Source organism: Phycodurus eques, chromosome 14, assembly GCF_024500275.1.
Source record: "Phycodurus eques isolate BA_2022a chromosome 14, UOR_Pequ_1.1, whole genome shotgun sequence".
Lineage (NCBI taxonomy): Eukaryota > Metazoa > Chordata > Actinopteri > Syngnathiformes > Syngnathidae > Phycodurus > Phycodurus eques.
In genome coordinates this window covers 7,532,386-7,553,240 of record NC_084538.1, presented here as the reverse complement: position 1 = coordinate 7,553,240, position 20,855 = coordinate 7,532,386, and the positions used below count along the sequence as shown (strand labels likewise).

Below are 20,855 nucleotides of genomic sequence, written 5' to 3'. Positions count from 1 at the left end.
TCCCTACTGTAATGGAAAAAAATATCTGTATGGTAGAATACTATTGTATTGATAACGTCCGTGCGAGCCTGGAAATGTTACTTTTTTTAAACAATGGATGGATACTCCAACCCCAATTCCAATGAAGTTGGGACAACAGAATATATAAAAACAGAATACAATGATTTGAAAATCATGTTCAACCTATATTTAATTGAATAAACTACAAAGACAAGATATTTAATGTTCAAACTGACAAACTTGATTGTTTTTAGCAAATAATCATTAACTTGGAATTTTATGACTGAAACACGTTCCAAAAAAGCTGGGACAGGGTCATGTTTACCACTGTGTTACATCACCTTTTCTTTTAACAACATTCAATAAACATTTGGGAACTGAGGACACTAATTGTTGAAGCTTTAGAGGTGGAATTCTTTCCCATTGTTGCTTGATGTACAGCTTCAGCTGTTCAACAGTCCGGGGTCTCCGTTGTCGTATTTTACGCTTCATAATGCGCCACACATTTTAAATGGGAGACAGGTCTGAACTGCAGGCAGGCCAGTCTAGTACCCGCACTCTTTTACTACAAAGCCACGTAACACGTGCAGAATGTTGTTTGGCATTGTCTTGCTGAAATAAGCAGGGACGTCCATGAAAAAGACGTTGCTTGGATGGCAGCATATGTTTCTCCAACACCTGTATGTACCTTTCAGCGTTAATGGTGCCTTCACAGATCTGTAAGTTACCCATGCCATTGGCACTAACACAGGCCCATGCCATCACAGATGCTGGCTTTTTAACTTTGCGTCCATAACAGTCCAGATAGTTATTTTCCTCTTTTGCCCAGAGGACACGACGTCCACAATTTTCCAAAACAATTTGAAATGTGGACTCGTCGCACCACAAAACACTTTTCCACTTTGCCTCAATCCATCTTAGATGAGTTCGGGCCCAGAGAAGCCGGCGGCGTTTCTGGGTGTTGTTGATAAATGGCTTTTGCTTTGCATAGTAGAGTTTCAAGTTGCACTTACAGATGTAGCACCGAACTGTATTTACTGACATTGGTTTTCTGAAGTCTTCCTGATCCCATGTGGTGATATCCTTTCCACATTGATGTCAGTTTTTGATGCAGTGGCGCCTAAGGGATCAAAGGTCACGAGCATTCAATGTTGGTTTTCGGCCTTGCCGCTTACATGCAGTGATTTCTACAGATTCTCTGAACCTTTTGATTATATTATGGACCGTAGATGATGAAATCCCTAAATTCCTTGCAATTGTACGTTGAGGAACTTTGTCCATAAACTGTTCGACTATTTTCTCACGCACGTGTTCACAAAGAGATGAACCTCACCCCATCTTTGCTTGTGAATGATTGAGCAATTCAGGGAAGCTTCTTTTATACCCAATCATGGCACCCACCTGCAATTAGCCTGTTCACCTGTGGGATGTTCCAAACAAGTGTTTGATGAGCATTCCTCAACTTTTTTTCCACCTGTCCCAGCTTTTTTGCAACGTGTTGCAGCCATAAAATTCTAAGTTAATGATTATTTGCTAAAAACAATAAAGTTTGTCAGTTTGAACATTAAATATCTTGTCTTTGTAGTGTATTCAATTAAATATAAGTTGAACATGATTTTCAAATCATTGTATTCTGTTTTTATTTATGTTTAACACAACGTCCCAACTTCATTGGAATTTGGGTTGTAAATCTATGCTGATCATATTTTTCCTAATAGTATTCAAACTATCACTTTTGTTCCGTTTCCAGCACTACAAGAACAATGTGTCCTCAAAGGAAATAAAAAGGGGCTACTGTCTCTTTAAGCGCAACCGAGCCCCTCCCCCTGCTCTCCGGCCCCACTTTCGTGTCTCCTCAACTGTATTATGCAAATGAGGGCGAGCCGAGCGTGCCGCCGGCCAATCAGCGTCGAGCTCCAACCGCGGGAGATCTAAATTTCGCGCGACGAACTTTGGCGCTAAAACGTTGAATGGAGAAGAAGCGAGGCAGCCTGCCTGCTGACTTTGGGGCGGACTGGGTCACACACACACAAACACACGACGGGGAGAAGAAAAAAAAAAAAAGCAAGCCGGAAGCACAATTTCGCGAACCCTCGGTGGTCTTTCTGTGCGACCTTCTGGACTTTTGAACATACTTTGGTCAGCTTTTTTTTTTTTTTTTTTTTTTTTTTTCTTTCTTTTTTTGTGGCTTGTTGTGAGGCGAATTTGTGTGCACATTTTAACAGGCTTCGTTCACGTTTTAGGTGACGTCACCACTCGGAACCGATGTCTTGTTGTTTCTTGCATGCATACTTTAGACGCCATTTAGACTTATAGAACTCGTATAAAGCCTAAATCGACTTTTTAATTTTTTTAAAAATTATTTTTGTTTTAATCCGGGTCCTCTTCGGATACAATGATGCGCCTGCCCAAAGGCGTCACTCAGGCGTCGGGACTTCCGTGCAGCCAGTCCAAGATGAAGCTCCTGGCCGGCGAATTGTTCAGCAGCGGCCTGTCCAGCCCGCCCCTGAGCACGGTACCGGTGGGCTACTTCAGCCAGATCTGCCCCAACACCGCCGTGGTGGAACAAAGAGCCCACAGCCTCTACTCGACCCCCCACGGACCCGACCAGAAGCCCATCCGATCGTCCACCGGACGGCTGCCGGTAAGGAATCGAACAACGAACCCTCTGTGTGTGGGTGGAATAATGTTGCACTGGTATGCATGTTTGAATTGGTGTTGACGTGCGAAGACACAATAGAGACAAACATTTGAGAGGGCTGCATACTGGCCAAATTATTACAGTATAGTATATGAGAAAATGGGGATCGATACTATGATAACAGTCTTCAGATACAGGACAGATATCAATATCAGAAAAGTTATTGTTATTTATTTATTGGTGTTGGGGGGATCAATAATGAACTATAGAGACCATTATACCAGGACAACAAATCATTATTATTTATAGGAACGTTATTAGTATTGGTGTGCGTTTGATAAATACGACCGATTTCCATGTTTGGATTCTTGAAAAGTTACTAAAAGACAGTGTCTCATCATTATTGGATGGATAGAGATAGACAGTGACGACTATGATACCAACCTTCCCGATATGTGACATAATATGAATATTTTAAGTTTGAATTAAATTATTATTATTTATTTTTTTACTTGTGTGTGTTGCACTGTTATTGAAAAGTTCTAAAAAGAGAAAATGTCTCCATTAGTTTTGATCAGAAAGATATATCAATACTGTCATATAACATATCAATATCTGAAAATTTTAAACTGTTACATGCTGCTCTCTTCATGATACAGCACAAAATATCAATATTTACTGACTAACTAACTACTCGGTGCCACTACCTATAGTTGATAAATAGGTGTTCCTATTTCGTCTGTGTTTTGTATTTTACTGTGTAATGAGCTCAAAACAGCTTCCATTATGAACCCAAACTTTGATCTGTCGCCTTTAGAGTGACATTTTGTTTTGTTTTGTAATACTCTATGGGATTTATTCTGTTATTGCTGTTGCCTTGCCATGACAAGTTGTTACTCTTAAAAACTATTATTCTTGGTTGAAACATGCCATGACATAATGGCATTATCATTACGTCTGTAATTTTAAATATGTATGTATGTATTATGTGGTATCGGTGAGTTTTCAAATGTACTGTAAGTACTTGTACTCTTACTCGGTCTGAAAAAAAGTTGTATCAGTGTATCCTGAGTATTTGATACTGGTATCGGCGATACCAGACTTGGTATCATATCAGCGAGGAAATATCTGGCATCAGCCATCAACTAGTCTCCATTTGTTATTACTTTTCATCCTTTTTTTTTTAGTGATGACACTGGTGTAACAGCTCACACAGGCAGACCTGTCTGCCTGTGTAACCTGTTCACCTCAGGAGGGAAGGGGCAGGTTCCAAAGGTCATAATGGACAACTGGAGTCTCAGACAAGCACAACTCAAGCGGGAAATAAATTCCAATGTGAGCTGTGTTTCCCCCGTACCAGCTGTTGTTTGTCATATTGGCCCAAAGCTAAAAAGGTTAAGGGGGTGACATCGTAGTTAGCTCCAAATCTCATGCTGACCCACCCCTCGCCCTCGGGCTTGTCCTCCCTAGTAGCCGCCCCAAGAGGATTAGTACAGCGAGGGGGCCACCTGCCCTCAGAGACGATGCATTTAGGTCGTCCACGTATGATGCGACCAGCAAATAAATGTTTATTTTTATGGATTATGACTGCATATTTCATTGTTTTTATAATTACATGGTAAACCAAATTATAATTATTATCTGTGGTCCATGGGCGGCAAGTTGCACACCCCGGTAGTAGCGTGCTGATAGTCTTTATTGTACTGTCATCATAAGTGTGCGACCAGCTGCTGATAAGGACGCAATAGACTTGGAGTGTTTTCACACTGATAGTGGTCTTCGCTTCCCTCCCACACGTGTGTCTTTGCGTATATACGGTACGTAGCATGCTATAGTATGTGTCCAATGTCATATTGCTAAGCTGAGAGCGAGCGCAAAATGTTATTAAACCTGATTTTACCAAAAAAAGATGAAATGGTATGAAAATGGCATCACGGTTATTGTGAACAAAGCGGTCATGGATGGTTGTCAATATATTGTGCAAAATGGCTGAATATTTATAAAACAAAGTTTCTCTCTGCCGTGATTACTTTGCTAGTGGTTACGTTGGATTGGTGAAACAGTCACGTGACAGCGCCTGAGCCACAAATGTCTCTGATAAAACAAATAAAAGTAGAAAGCAGAATGCAGCTCGATGTGATAGAGTAAAAGTAATATTTAGAAGCGATAATTAAATTTGATAATTGATTAATCCTTTAGAGATGTTGTTTAACGTAAAATTATCCAACTCCTCAGAATATTGGTCTCTGTGGTAAAGCAAAGAGATGATGGCTGGATTTTTATTTTGTATCTTACAAACATACATTTGTAATATTTTGAGGAAAAATGATGCCTTTTATTATTTTTAGGTTGTAATCATACAAGAAAACTGTTTTAATATTGTGAGAAAAGTATGTTTAGTTTTTTTGAAGGTGTAATCTTGTGCAAATTATAAAAATTGCAAGAGAAAAAAAAATTCAGTTTCAATTTTTCTTTTATGTGACATGAGGCATACAAGTGCACCATTTTCCACTGCTGTAATTGTTGCAACATTGGCCGTTGTTCAATTCCTCTTTGGCTTGATGTCCTCATGTGACACGGCGGCTTGACTACAGTGCTCAGAACTTTGCAGGAGCCATATTTAACTGAACACCAAGTTGGAAAGTAAAATGGGTTTTTCAGCCAAGCTGTATAAAGTAAAAGGATGTTGTAGAGTTTAGTGTGTCAATGAGCTTGTAAAAGAAAAGTAACTAAGAAAGAAAGTGTGACTAAGGCTCCTTTTAATCACTTTCACTGGAGTAAAAGCCAATCAATCAGTGTCCTGTTGATTGTGGTGCCAATGTATATATATATATATATATAAATATATATATATATATATATAAAAAAGTCTTCCTTGCAAATTCCGACACATTCTTTTTCACTTTCACATTTGACACTTTGTGCTCCCTACTTTAAATTGAATGGAACAGACACGTAACAGTCGCTGTTTACCGCATAACAGAAAGGTTACGCTCCGTTTGTGTCGTACGCATAAGCAACCAGCGCATTCAACTGTCAATTCAAAGCGCTTTCGTCTCGGGAGGTCAAAGCATGGTTGTTTGCGGTGCTTGGAACCGCAGTGTGGGACCCCTGTCCAACCCCCAAGACAGGCCGTCGCCTCATGTTTTGACAATGGTCACGACTGTATGTGTTTACACTGAAAAACGCCTTCGAGCAGACCTGGACTGATAGATCTAAAAGGTTTTTCGGGGGCGTTTGCATGTAGTCAAGCCCTGCCAAAGCGAAATACAAGCTCAAAACGGCAGATCCACCCAACTCATTATGAAAGAAAACACATTGACAATGTCTTTGGCAATACAGCTATTGTTGTCCTTAGACTATAACTACAAGGGTGTGGTAGCCAGGTGGGGGTTTGTGTACTAAAGAGTAGTTCTTTTGCGGACGTTCTGTAACTTGCCCTTGGCTCGGATGGAATCTGGGGTAATACACAAGCCTGACAGGAAAGGCTTGGTGCCGGCACTGGCAATTATTTTTTTTTTTTCACACAACGCCAGAGATTCCACGACTACAGTGACAATCAGGCGGACAGATGACTTCAGGTTGTGACGTGATGTTGCTTGGGTGTAACCGCGTGAGCAGGCTGGTTGAGGTCGCGGCAAAACATGAGTGTCACCACACAAACTACATATTGGCTAACTTCCCCTTCTAGTTGTCATTTTAAAAAAAATACTGTAGGACTCAAAATATCTTAAACTATTTTTGATATAATGAGCCCATATCACCCTCTCATAAAGGTAATGTTTAATGAAGGCGAAGTCTTAAATTTAATTGAAGTGGCTTCATTAAACCTGCAGAGACCTTGCATTCAGTATATAAAAAATAGATATCCTGTCTCTTGACTGGCAGCTCCATTCATGTCATCCTTTTAATATACTCACTATCTCTTCTGAACACTCTCTGAACTGTTCCGAGTTCTCACTGCAGATCCGAAAGTCATCTGCCAACATCATGGTCCATGGGGCTTCCAGTCAAATGTCATCTGTCAGCCTGTCCATCACTATTGCAAACAGGACGGGATTCAGAGTTGATCCCTGATGCACTCCCATCTACAGATGAAATTCCTCTGTCACGCCCACAACACACTTCACTGTGGTCGTATAGCACACTTTATGATCGTACAGCTCTCCTACATATCCTGTATTATTCTCACATACTTCTCGGCGGCACGGTGGCCGACTGGTTAGAGCGTCAGCCTCACAGTTCTGAGGACCCAGGTTCAATCCCCGGCCCCGCCTGTGTGGAGTTTGCATGTTCTCCCCGTGCCTGCGTGGGTTTGCTCCGGGCACCCCGGTTTCCTCCCGCATCCCCAAAATATGCATGTTCAGGGGATTCATCCACCGTCCCTGTCGTCTCCTCCGGCATCCCCAGGGTTGGAACGCAATTACGCTGCAACAACCGGCTGCTGATGCACCCGTGCAGACTGATAAAAAGAGTCCTTTGAACTTACTTAATTTGAACTCAGCAATTGTGAGGGCAATAGGCGGCATAAATGATCGCCTTGATCAATTAATAGGTGTCCTCACAAATATCAGTGGTTCATTAAATACACTGGTTAACAAATGAATTCTGAGTCCCTGCTTCAATTACATTGTGGAAATCATCATCGGCGCTAATTGTACATGTCTCTTTATGTGGAGATTTATGAGAACAGTTTCCCAGCATCACCTCTAAGTGTCGCCAAAGCACCAAAACCTGTAGAAACGTGCGTACGCCAGCCATGAAGTTGGCGTGAGGCACTGCACATTTCCACGCTCATGTCACTCTTGATACATCTGACCTTTGCCGTGAAAAAGAACGTACGCCACGTTTTTGTGCGTACGCACTTTTTGTACATGAGGCGCCAGGTGTCTTAGTTTGAACACATGTAAATGGATTATACAGATAAGAGGAATAAGAAATAAGAGATGAAGAAGAACATAGACTCTGGTGTATATATATATAAATTGTATGTCATGGTACCTTTGTGTGTTGATAATGTGAGTAAAAAGAAATACACAACTGCTACTTTAGAATACCACACGTAATCAACTGAAATTGTGACAGGACAACTGAAATTATATTTTATTAAACCATTGCTCTTTACACAACGTTCCTGCCCCGGCTTTGGGACAGGAACGGGGCCGGCCGGAAAGGAGCCGAGAAGGGCGGAGCCGAGCGGGTTACGGGGCTTGAAATTTAGCGCTTGCCGAACGGCTCGCTAGGCAGCTGCCTCCATCGCGGCTTCGTGACTGGAGTGCGGCTGGCTATGTAATAAATGTAATTGTGATGTATAAAATATAAAATTTACAAGGCAAAATATAATGGTTTTATTGCAATCTCGTGGTTTAGTGGGATAATATTTGGTTTCCATGGCTAAATATAGTGAAAGCCTGCTATTCGTGGGCGATAGCGAACAATAGGCCTGTCGCGAATAGCAAAACTATGTAAGTACAGTAATTTACGGAGAAGATGCCAGCAGAAAACGACTGCTTTGACCTGGCCATAAAAACAGCAAATAGGTTTGTTTTTCAGCAAATAACAGAGAATAGGTTTAAAAACAAATCTGCCAGATTTGCAAATGCCGAAATGTGAATATGCAGGGGTTCATTAAATAGCGTTTTCTAGGCAAAAAAAATAGTGTTGTTAAAGCAAAGTAGTGTTCTTTTCATCTAATCAGAACGACACGTACAATTAAGGTGTATCTTTTTAGTTATCGTTAGCTAATTTAGCATTTTTTGTTACATTGTTCACAACTTTAGCAAAGCTTTTACATTTCAGTCTGTACGTTAGTACATAGTGTGAATACTTTAGCCACCTGTGCGTATACTGCACCCTTTTATTTCTTTTTTTGCTCTTAAAGGTCTTTTAAGGCACTATTATGATTAGGTGTTTATCAAAGGAGATGTTAGCAGTCAGCATTTTCTTTTGAATAAACATTTTGTCCTTTATGTGCTTGTGCGTGTTCAATATTTTTTCTACATTAGCCCACACGCTTACTATACATTCCGTACAGCTCCAGATGTCGCCGGCTAACAGGTGGACGTGGCGCACATTAGCGTGCTAGCACAATGGCGGCTTTCACTCTCCAACACGTCTCACCACATTTCGCGTCCCGGAGATTGCCAGCTGTCTAGGATAATTAGCAACAACAAGTAGCTTCTCGGGCATTGGAGAAGAGTGTAGACTTGCCAAGTTTTTACAGAGGAGGAAGATTGAACGCCATAAGGATGGTAAATGTCTTTCGGTGTCTCCGCCTCCAGTCTGTGTGGTGTGGTCCAAGAAGCCCAAATTGACTGTTGCGTGGAATTGTTTGTTGCCCCAGAGCGTCATTTTGGCCTTCTATCAAAGAATGTTCCAAGCACACTTTCAAGGCTAGCGTCAACGTTCAAAGTTTAATGCCAACTCGTAACCTGTCATGCAGGTTTGAAAGCTAAGGCAGTGTTTCCTAACCTTTAACGGGCCAGCTGGCACCCGTTTTATATTTAGAGAAATGTCTCGACACAACATCTAACAAAAATGTCACAAATAATATGAATAATGATGATCTCGCCTCAAGCTATTTACAAATTGATTTACAGTGTGTAGTCTGCCTGCCTTTTTCCTCGCAGGAACTGTCGGATGCACAGATTTATTTTTCCTTCTGCCATCTAACGGAAGAGCATTTAATTGTTAGGGTTTAATTGTGCTGCCGACATAGATGAATAAATACATTATATTTATAATTAATATTCTTTTTTTTTCAGGTGGCAGAAAAACACTTTTTCTATGAGATAAGGGCATATGGCCTGACTAAACAAAGCTCCTCCCTTCACTTTAATATAATCCCTCCCTGGGCACCAATATGCCACAAGGTGGCACCAAAGCACTATTTTGACGTTAGATATGGCTTTAGCCATAGGACAAATATATCAATGAGATTTTTTTTTCTTTTTTTGCAAATAATTGAGGATAGGTTCCCCCCAAAAGCAGCACATACCTGTAGTCAATTTGTGAATGCCTTGTATTCTTTCAAAGCATAACTGTTTTTTCCCCTAACACTGCAAATGTATTCTCGTAACCTTGCAACTTTAATCTAAGAAAAAGCTAATTTTATCTGACAAAATTTCTCAACATATAATGACCTTATTCTGAAATATTTTTTTCCTGTGATGTTATGCCTTTTTTGGGGGGGCAAAAATCAAACTTCTCTCTGAGTCTTACAACCTTTTTATTTTCTAAACGTTCAATTTTTTGTGACAATGTAACTTTATTCTTGAAAAATGTTCTTAATTTAATTTATTTTTTTGTAAGAATATGACTTTTCTCTTAAACATTAAGACTTATTTTGTTGTAATGAGTACAACTTCATTTTTGGGGGAAAAAACTTTTATTCCTGGTAATCTTATGACATTTTTATATCATTACAAATTTATCATCAAAAATCTATAAAGTGCTTTACAGCTGTTCTGTTCAGCTGTTTTTTTTTTTTTTGAGGATTTCTGACTTTATGCAGGCAGTGTGTTGACAGATGATGATTACACCCCCTTCCACCTCCTTGTCCCAGCAGCCCCTCTTGAATTGAATTGCTTGCAAAAGTGTGATTGGATGCTTTTTTCCTGCACTTGAGAGCTGTTGGCACATTTATGACAGGGCTCTTTTGCCTTGCATTGTGGCACACTTTTATGATTTACTTCAGAACTTGCGCTTATTCAACGTCAATGGGTTTTGTTATGCAGGAAGGCTGTTAATAAACAGTGCGCCGCAGGCTTGAAGGGGCCTACTTTTGTCCTTTATATTTTTATGTGTAACTTAAAACGCATCATCTCTTCTTTCTGTAGGCTAAAAGGAAGTTGGATCTTGAAGACCCAGTTTTCCTCCCTGAGTTCCGCACCCCAAAAGGCAAAGGCGGCATTGCGGCAAGTCCAAGAAGTAAGAACACAAAATAAAAAAGGAACATTTTTATTGTAGGGTACTAGAGTTTTTTTAATGCCTTTTAGCCCCGAAGTCGCCGGGTGAGCGGACGAGGTACGACACCTCGCTGGGCCTGCTGACCAAGAAATTTGTGGGCCTCATCGCCGAGTCCCCCGATGGCGTCCTGGACCTGAACTGGGCCACGGAGGTGCTGGAGGTCCAAAAGAGGAGGATCTACGACATCACCAATGTCCTCGAAGGAGTCCAGCTCATCCGGAAAAAGTCAAAGAACAACATCCAGTGGCTGTAAGTACAAGGAAGAAAACCCCTGTCATTTTGATAGTTTGACCCGGAGTGGCTATAGACCAGGGGTCTTAGATGGCGGCAAAACGTTTTTCAATGGATCAAAAGTCCATTTATCGAAGTTGGTCTGGCGACATCAGATATACTGTAATATTCAAAATAGTGTCATAAACACCAAAACAGATATATCAGGATGCGGTGAAGAAATTAATTCTTTTCAAATGTACCAATTTCAAACCATTAAAACTTCCAGATATTCAAAAAAATTCTGCACATTCAAGCCGGTATTTTTCCACATTCCCAAAATTCTCAGTTTTCCCAAAATTCAAAATTTTCCACCAAAAAAAATTATGAAAATAATGTGTAGCTTTTCTTCTCTCTGGGAAATAGTGAAACTCCATTAGAATTACAGGGCGTCGCCGCCCCCTGCTGTTTAGGAGTCTGTTGATCCCGCAATCCGAACCATTCAAAATTAAAGCACGTCATTTTTCTTTGTTTTTTTTCCTCCCGTTACAATCTGGCCACTCACTTAAAAACTTCAAGCTTGTATTTCTCACATTTCAATTTGAAATGGTTTGGCTCATTGAGGACATTTTGGGAACTATTTTTCACATATCTCAGAATACTGAAATTTCCACTATTTGACTTTTTCCACTCCAACATTCCCAAATTAATGTGGACATTTTACATGTCGACCTCCTCCTTCCACATTTCTCAACTGATTCAAGACATTCTAACTTTAATCTGTTCACCTCATTCAGGATATGTAGCGATTTATAGCGTTCCCACATTTTCACAATAAAATTCCCAAAATAAGAGATATTTTTACACCTTTACCTTCTCCTCTCACATTTTTTCGTCTCACATTCTAAATTTGAACAATTCAGTGAATTCCTACAGCATTTCATTCCTGCGCCTCAGCATTCACAAGCAATTTCTACAGAAATTATATTCTTCAGTTAGCGTGTTTTGTTCTGACTGATGATTTCAATGCAGCATGTTTTTTTGTTCCCCCCCCCAATTTCCCATGGTGCAACGGTATTTTGAAGTAGAAACCGTATTTTCTTTGGAAGAGAAAACAAACACTCGGTTGTGTTCTTCTCGCAGGGTTGGAGATGTGTTCGAAGGCGGCGCCAGCGGAGGAGAGAAGGCCCGAGCGTTGCGCAAAGATCTCGGAGACTTGGAGCGAGCCGAGCGATCGCTGGACGAGCTCATCCACTCCATCAGCGCGCAACTCAAACAGCTCACAGAGCACAAAGACAGCCAAAGATATCCTTTATATCACTGATGTCAAACTTAAGGCGTGGGGGCCAGATCCGGCCCGCGAAGTCATTTTATGTGGCCCACGAATGCAAATCATGTGCGTCAACGTCATCTTTCTTGCAAGCTTTATTTTGTTTTTTTGTTTTGGTTTTTTTGGTCAACAAACTACTTTTTAAAATACATTGAACAATAGTTGAAAAAGTTGTTTTCCTTGAGTTTGGATTTCAAAACAAGTTAGCCATCTTTTTTTTTTTTGTGTCAGCTATATGGTTTCACAGTCAAAATGACCCTCGACAGGATGCAATTATTACAGTGTAGCCCGTGACAAAAATGAGGCTTTATTCTTTATGTAATAACGAACACATCCTTCTCTGGGCGCTGTTATGTTTTACATCCATCTTCTTTTTTGGCTACCGTTCCCTCCTTAACCCATCACTTTCACGCTGGGCTATGTGACATACCAGGACATCCGCTCCATCGGCAGCCTCCGAGAGCAGACTGTGATCGCCGTTAACGCCCCCTCTGAGACCAAGCTGGAGGTGCCAGACACGGAGGGGGTGAGGACGCGTCTTTTATTCGACTCTTTTGACTTTGCGCTCTTCTTGTTTCTCACCTCATTCAGCTTCCACGACACTCCATTGTGTCTAAACGCCTGCCGCTCACTGTCTGACCGTGACTTTCCTTTTGGGTCTGTAGTTTATCGAATTTATATCATTTTAAACTCATCTTACAGTATTTCCCTTAAGGTCCCATATTTTAGCTATTTCGTGCTCAATAGATTGTCTCTCTAACATGGATGTAGTTTAAAAGTGTCAAAAAACACCTTGGTTTTGGACGACACGGTGAACGACTGATTACCTCATCTGCCTCACAGTTCTGGGGACCGGAGTGCGAATCCCGGCCCCGCCTGTGTGAAGTTTGCATGTTCTCCCCGTGCCTGCGTGGGTTTTCTCCGCGCACTCCGGTTTCCTCCCACATCCCAAAAACATGCATGGTAGGTTGACTGACGAAATTGCCCGTAGGTGTGAATGTGAGTTCGAATGGTTGTTTTTTTCCTATGTGCCTTGCGATTGGCTGGCGACCGGTTCAGGGTGTACCCCGTCTCCCGCCCAAAGATAGCTGGGATAGGCTCCAGCAGCCTGCGACCCGAGTGTGGATAAGCGGTAAAGAAAATGGATGGATGGATGGTTTTGTCATATGAGTGTTCAGATAAGGCCCCTCTGACAGCTACAGCTTTTTGACCCAGTTTTATATCTATTTTGTCCATATTTGGCTAAGACCGCCCCCTTTCCTCTGATTGGTTGCCTCCGTGTAGCAGATCCACTTTTGAGAGCAAACGTTTGTTCTGTTGACAGTGCTGGCTTGGAAACGGAGAGGTAGGCAGTGATGTTCACGAGTCACGTAGATAAGATCGAGCAATTCGAATGACTTGATTTCAGGCCTCTCAGCAGATAAACGTCTGGAACTCAGGAATGCACGGACGATTTTAATTCATATTTCACATGTTTTACTGAGGCACCATAGACCCAATATCACATCCTAAATACTAGAAAAAGTTGGTCCGGTAAAATATGGCACCTTTAAAACGGATGACGTGATTTTGAGAGAAAAAATGCAGTGGAAGTGCCCGTGTTAATGCACTTGCGTCAAAGACTCTCCGTAACTTCCACTAACCACCCAGGCTAAACTTAGCTCCTCCCCGACATACAAAGATGTTAGCGTATCAGTTGAGATGTATCGCTTCAACATGCAAATCTATGGAAAACTAGGGGCTGCGAAAAATCGAGGTTCCACTGTACTTCCTTGACACCTACTACTACTTTCCCATTACCTCGAGCTTTTGCGACATCTTTTGGCATTCTAGACAGTTACAGAAAATTCTAGACAGTTACAGAAAAAACACAAAACAACGCCAATAGGTTATCTCAGGCTGAACATTCACATTCTTCCATCTCATCAAAATGAATCTTTAAAACAATATCAATCAATGACTAGCAGTGTTTTTCTTATTGTCAGGGCTCGTTGCAGATCTATCTGAAGAGTAAGAATGGTCCCGTAGAAGTGTACCTGTGTCCAGAGGAGGGACTCGAAGACGCCAGTCCGGTTAAAAGCTCAGTCACACCAGAAAGGCCCACTGCAACACCAGCAAGCCTCAGCAGCGTCAAAGAAGAGCTTGTTGAAGGTATGCTTGGACTTTATTCTGGTTTATGGTTTTAAACAAGGGTTCAGGTTTCAAATTAGGATTGGAAGCCAAGGTTAGCGTTTCAAATTAGGGTTGGAAGCCTGGATTGGGGTTTCAAACGAGGGTTATGGTTTCAAAGCTGGTTTAGGTTTTCAAACAACGGTTAGGGTTTCAAATTAAGGTTTTGTAGCGTGGTTGTGGAGTTGATGCATCAATAATAATTCTCTATCTACATTATACCAAATAAATACACACTGGTGCCTTGACATCCGAGTATAAATCCGAGTAACCAATCTCGCAATATTTTAGCTTCCAATATATTATATTGTCACATTTCCCATGAAATATTTAGGAAATGTTTTTCACCCCCCCCCAAACAAATGCAGAGAGCGTGTCCACAGCGGCCGCTCCGACCTCTTCCTCGTCTTCCTCCTCTCTGCTGGATGTGGCGCGTCTGCTGGGTTTGCCCCCCAGCTTGTTGCAGATGACCGAGGACCAACTACCCGGCGCGTCCGACCCCAGCGGAGGCGGCGGTGCCCCCTTCGTCAGTTTCTCCCCCCATCTGGACCACAGTGACTACCTGTGGAGCCTGGAGGACGGCGAGGGCGTGTCTGACTTCTTCGACACGTACGACCTCAACGATCTCTTGTAGAGGTGACGGAACATTTTGAAAATATTACAGTATGAAGCCATGTATGCCCCTGAAGCGGGGGCGGGGAGAACCTAATCCAAACCTGCTCTGTATTTCAAAGGATTCTGTCTTCACCCCTGTTCCACCCTCCCAAAATGTGTTGTGGAGATTACTTGATTAGTTTGTGGTGGAGTCCTGCTAAAAATCAAGCAAACTGCTATGAAAAGAAATGTATGACTCGTACATTACACGCACAGGCCAGAACATTAAGTACACATCTAACAAACTAACATCTGGGAAACCGTTTCAGATTTTCAAATCATCCGTGGCCATAGTACATTTCCATCAAATATTGTTATTGAATATCATGAGCATTTGTGGGTTGTTGGTGCTTTTTATTATAGTTCCTCTGAAGTTTTAAAAACAAAATGAAAATTTAACAATAAAATGAAGAATGGCAGTGAACTCAATTGTTCGTAAAATACATAATAATAAGGTAGCTATACTTATTTCTGATTGTACTTGACATTTTAATTGAGTAATTAATAATTGAATAATTTGGTGCCAAATTATAAGTAAAGCCAAATAAGAGAAATTGTGACTAAAAATGTATTTATTTTTAAAAAAAGAATATATAATTATATTTTTCAATGCGCTGCAGAATTACAAACGAATGCTAATTAATAGAAAAGGGCATGAAATAAATGTTTCTGATTGTATTCCCATTTTATTTTGAATCAATTATTTCACATTTGAATTCATTGATATATTAAACATCTGGTAAAATTGGTTTTATATTTTATTTAATTTTGGCATAGAAATATCTCCTCAAAGTATCCCGATCAGCCATTAGACCTAATTGACAAAACAGAGCAGACAGTTGTTATAGCACATTTAACTCAGGAATTACGTCTCGCTCTTTGCTTTGCCCCAAAAGTCTTGCCAGCCTTTGTCCTGCAGGGGGCAGCATTGTTTTTCGTCAGCTTTAATTGCCCATTGTAAAGCTTTACAGGTTTGAATCACTGGAAAGGAAGTATGCCAAGCCATAATACAGCACTGAACACACACACACACACACACTCACAGAAAAAAAAGCTCATCTTCAGTCATTTGTTTGCAATGTGAAGTATTTTCAACTAGTTTTTGGAGGGTGCTTAAGTCGAAATAATATCAATAATAAGGAGGATTCTTGATTATTTGGAAGCTTTTCCAAATTAGCCTCAATTTTATGTGGACGTAGTAATGCACAATTACTACTGTGTTTCTGAGGATGTCATGTTATGCTCCTTTGTGCTCAAATGTGTGCGGGGGTTTCCTGCACCATTTGTAGATGTAATATTTGAATAGATGGCTATTGTTTGGACTTTTAGAGATAACCTAAGTGTCCTGTCCTAACAAAACTTGAAAGTGTGTCTTTGGGTGTGATTTTTGTTGTTTTGTTTTGTTTTTTGCTTTTTTTGTTTGTTTGTTTTTCCCCAGCATGGGAAATAGGTCTTATACAGTGTGTGCCTGAGTGGTTTTATTTCCATTTCTTTTACTATGTATAGATTCTGAGAATTTGTAGTAATTTCAATCAGCATTTATTTTTTATCTTCCTGGTATTTGTACATATAGATGATTTTTGTATTTATACCTATTTTTGCTGATTTGTTTTCATACAGGCATTTTTTTTTGTATGACATCCAGCACTTAATGTTTTTTGTAATATTGTGTTTGTTTGTTAAAAACGTGGAAATAAATAAATATTGAAGCCATTATGTCTTGCAGTTGAAGTTGCCAAACATGATCTAAGTAAGTGCGAAAAGACTCTTGATCGAATGAGGTGTGACATTTAGAGAAAAGGACCGAGGCTGAACTGTGAACCCACTCGGCTAGACGCACATCGGCCGTGCGTTGTTCTCAGCAACTTTGTAGCTTTGGAAACATGCTGACAAAAGGCGGAGAGTGCCCCAAAAGGTCAGGGGTCACTGGAGGAAGGATTTAGGAGTGTATTTAGTAAGTACAAATGATGAGCAGACAAGAATATCAAGATATTATTAGACTTGTACTGTACCTGCATATTTCAATTGTGTGTTTGTTCGTATTTGAGCAGACTACTTCCTGGTTCTCAAGTAATGACTAAATTTGTGGGTTGATAGCATTTTTGATACAGGCGGCATTAAAAGCCAAGATGTAAAAAAACTGGGGGGGTCTCTAAAAGCCATATTTGTGTTTGTCAGCTAACAGGCTACCTCTGGTCAATGGATGATGACTAAACTGCTGGAATTGGGTAAAAAAGTAAAAACACAAAAAGTGAAAAACGAAGTTTGAAAAGTATTTATGCTTGTTTGTCTGTCAGGCTACTTCCTGTTTCACTGAAAATGACATAGCAATGTGACTAAAACTTGCAAACATCAAATGTCATTGGATAGAGGTTTGCAACACGAATGAAATGGGCTCTAGTTTGTAAGAATCGGAAGAGGATGAAGGATTTTTATGCCACTTTTTATGTTTCAAATTGGCCTAAATTTACTTGTCTAGAAATCACTCTAAGCCATTGGGAAAACTTGTGACCAAAACCTTGACTCTTCGGTAGAGAAATGCCAATATGTTAGTCGAAGAGGCCATTTGCTGATTTTTCAAAGGCAGCGACCGCTCGAGACTTCTTATTCTGGGCCACACCGAGAGCAAGCGAATTGTCAGATATATGTCACACAGGGAGCGCTAAGTATTATTTGAGGTGGGACTTGGTGTAAAAGGCTTAAGTACAGCTGCTCTTATTTGAGGTTTTTAAGGTCACATGTACATGGAATCTCACTTGAACTGTTTAGATATTGATTGTTCTTTGTGAATGAGTTCAACATTCTCCCTGAGTCAGTGACAATAAACGTAAAGTCAGTTTGTCAAAATGTGTTCCTTATATGAAAATGTGTTTCTGGAGTAGTTAAAAGATGAAACATAGAAATACATGCACCATACCATGTGGTAGAAAACATTTATTATAGACAATTTCAAAATACCAGTCACCCTTAGAAACTGCATCAACTGCCAGACAAATTTAAATTAAAGAAAAAACAATTTATAATACTAGCATTCATTTGACACAAGATGGCATCTTGGAAATGGAAACAATTGTTGAGACCGAATAGGACACAGCCAACAGGGGGCGATGGGTGATGACCTGGTGGTATTCAAGTGTCAGCCCAATTCCTCAGGCCATTGCCTTACCCCTTCATCTTGGCCCTCCAAACAGAAGGCTTAGGGGAAAGGGGGTAAACGAAGGGGAAGGGGTAGAATTGAAAGTGGTCTTAATATTACCACAATGCAGTAAATCCTGCATATTCGCAGCTCGGCATTCTCAAAATTTGCTGTTGTTGTGCTCAGGCCAAAGCACTGTCGAATATAAAAATATTGCTTTGGTGCCATCTAATGGCTGTACTAGGTAATGACAGACTGGCCAGTGAAGAAGGACTGACCAGTCAGTCCTTCTTCACATATGACGTTATGATTGACATGCAGACGACCAATGACTTAGAAAGTCTCCACGTATAAGTCCACAGATTGTCATGAAACCCATCACGCTGCATTTGTGGCTCACAAACAGGTTAGACAACTATAAACGGTCTGTTGGGTTGACTTCTTGTCCCCATGCACCACCCAACTCTGCTGTCTGCTGAGTCATGGAATCACAGACTTTTTGAAAACAGTCCAACATAGGTTTTGACAGACCGTTCTTTTATTTTTTTTATTTTTTTTATTTATTTATTTATTTTTTATACAGACTTCATTATCTTGTTTTGGAGCGCTAAATAAAAATTATTCAAACTTGCTCTTTGCCCATTTCCTCCCATTCTCAGTCATGCATGTTGGCCAAAAAAGAGGTGCCGCATTACTGTAAGCCCGGGTCTCCTCCTGCCTTGACGCCGCTCGTAAATTGATAGCAGGACCTGCCGGAGCTGAGTCAACAAGGGGGAATGAGGAGAAGGAAGGGGTGGGGGGGGGACATGGTCGTCCTCTGGGCTGCTGGGAACTCCGCTAATCTTTCAGGAAGATCTCTGCTGGCCTAGACCAGCGGTTCTCAAACTGTTTGCACTAAGTACCACCATGATGACCAACTTAAAAAAACAATAGTGTGGTAGGCTCAAGTGTTCATCAAAAATGAGGCAGATGTTCGTGACACTCCATTACAAATGAATCATGCTACCAATGTAGCAGCCAAGGCTAACGTCGGCTCATTTTTAATGCTAATGCTAGCTTAGTTTTGCTAGCGCTGGCCTTTAGTTCTCTGTGACCATTTATCACGACTTTGCACTTTCATAATCGCATGCCATGATGAATGGCCACATTTGAGAATGTCTCCCGCGACCTTAGTGAGGGGAGACTCAAGGAGGGATCAGGGAAGTGAGGCGATATTCAAATATGGCTAGCTAGCAAACTTACCCTTGAATTCAGTGATTCTTTAGCGTAGCACTAGAGGGAGCCCACATACTACTTGCATATAACACTTTGAGAATCCCCGCCTTTAGCAAATGGCAATCACCGCTTCAAGTGAAAAGGAGATACTGATTGTGTAATTAGTAGCAGGTACTCTAACTAGGGAACTTGACGTTCATCAGGAAAAGGCATGACATGTTTGACCTTTTCCTCCCTTCCACTAATTTATTCAAATCCCGTCTTCTTTCTTTTGCATGTTCACACTGGTGATCTATTCTTGGAATACTGCCTACATATATGTGTTCACTGTTGACACGTGTAGAAACCTCAGCCGATACGGCTTTGGTTCTCAGGACATCTTACAGAAGCAGGTCCCGTGAGTCAGAACTGAACTGGGCAAATAGGCTTTTATATTTTCTACCCTGTCTACCTAGAACGATGCAGAGAAGGACTTGTAATTGACACATCTCATCACTGCGGGGATTGAAAATGATTATAAGAGTCATAAAAATACAATTAGGTTCAATTGGATCTTGTGACTGCACTGTGTAAACATGTACCAGTAATCCCGCTCTTGTTTTTCTGTCGTCCGTGTGATCATATTTTATCTAGGTCTTGTGTGTTTAGTGTAACCATTTTGATTTTGTGAGGCTGTCTTGGCCAGGTCATTCTTGGAAGAAAGCTTTTTTTTTTCTTTTTCTACCTGGTTAAATAAAGCATATTGACACTCGTGAGCTCGCCTGTATTCTGATGCTTGGCCAGAGCAGACCAGTTCGTTGGGTTTCACAAAAGCTTTCAGGCTTTTGAAAGCTGGAAGGGTGCACAAAAGCAGGGCCTCTTTACAAGGGGCCGCAAAGAAATTGAAGGTTTTTTTTTTTCTTTCTTCGGGACATTGCGAGACTTGCATGACGACAACCCCGCACAGGCATGATGTATGCTGTCCGCATAATGCACCCACATTATACAGACAAAAGTATGCAGACAACACTCGTAATGAATTGATTAATCAATCAGTGGTTGGGCTGAAGCCAATCAGAACCTTTCATCTTACCAAGGCATTTTGGACAAATGTATGTTTCCGATTCCGTGGGAACAGTTTGGGGAAAGACACTTGCAAGGTCCATAAAGGAAAGAGTTTGGTGTGGAAGAACTTGACCCCATCAAACACTTTTGGCATCAATGACCTTGAAACTCATGACCATGACATTATTATTTTTTTTAAACCAATGAATGGCTAACGTGGCTGACTAATCACCATACTGCATGTCATGACTGACATGTAGACTGACCAAAGAAAAGTAGAAATACAGAGTACAAAATCCCTGTTTTTGGTTGCAATTCGCAAGGATTCTCTTCCTTGTACAGTAAGTGAGTGTTAATAATAAATAGAGTGTGAGTGTTTTGCACGTCATAATAAAGCACGTGGCCGTCATGAGGCATGTTTGTGTTGGCCCACATATTAGGCGGGTGTGTAAACAAATACAATGGCGCACATGCAGTGGCCTTCATTG

At 40.9% G+C, this 20,855-nt stretch overlaps 1 protein-coding gene across 1 annotated transcript; it reads left to right on the top strand.

Annotated features, from left to right (window-relative positions):
* Nucleotides 1-2,027: 2,027 nt before the first annotated feature.
* On the top strand, nucleotides 2,028-16,676 carry e2f2 (E2F transcription factor 2). The gene is made up of 7 exons (XM_061696322.1): nucleotides 2,028-2,644; nucleotides 10,480-10,570; nucleotides 10,639-10,858; nucleotides 11,963-12,124; nucleotides 12,561-12,675; nucleotides 14,135-14,300; nucleotides 14,687-16,676. The coding sequence occupies exons 1-7, from the start codon at nucleotides 2,396-2,398 to the stop codon at nucleotides 14,950-14,952; spliced, it is 1,269 nt and encodes a 422-aa protein (XP_061552306.1). The 5' UTR covers nucleotides 2,028-2,395; the 3' UTR covers nucleotides 14,953-16,676.
* Nucleotides 16,677-20,855: the final 4,179 nt, after the last annotated feature.

Coding starts and splice junctions, on each gene's coding strand:
- e2f2 (XM_061696322.1), top strand. CDS start 2,396: ATGATGCGCCTGCCCAAAGGCGTCACTCAGGCGTCGGGACTTCCGTGC. Junction 2,645..10,479: donor CGTCCACCGGACGGCTGCCG/GTAAGGAATCGA, acceptor TTCTTTCTGTAG/GCTAAAAGGAAGTTGGATCT. Junction 12,125..12,560: donor GAGCACAAAGACAGCCAAAG/ATATCCTTTATA, acceptor CATCACTTTCAC/GCTGGGCTATGTGACATACC.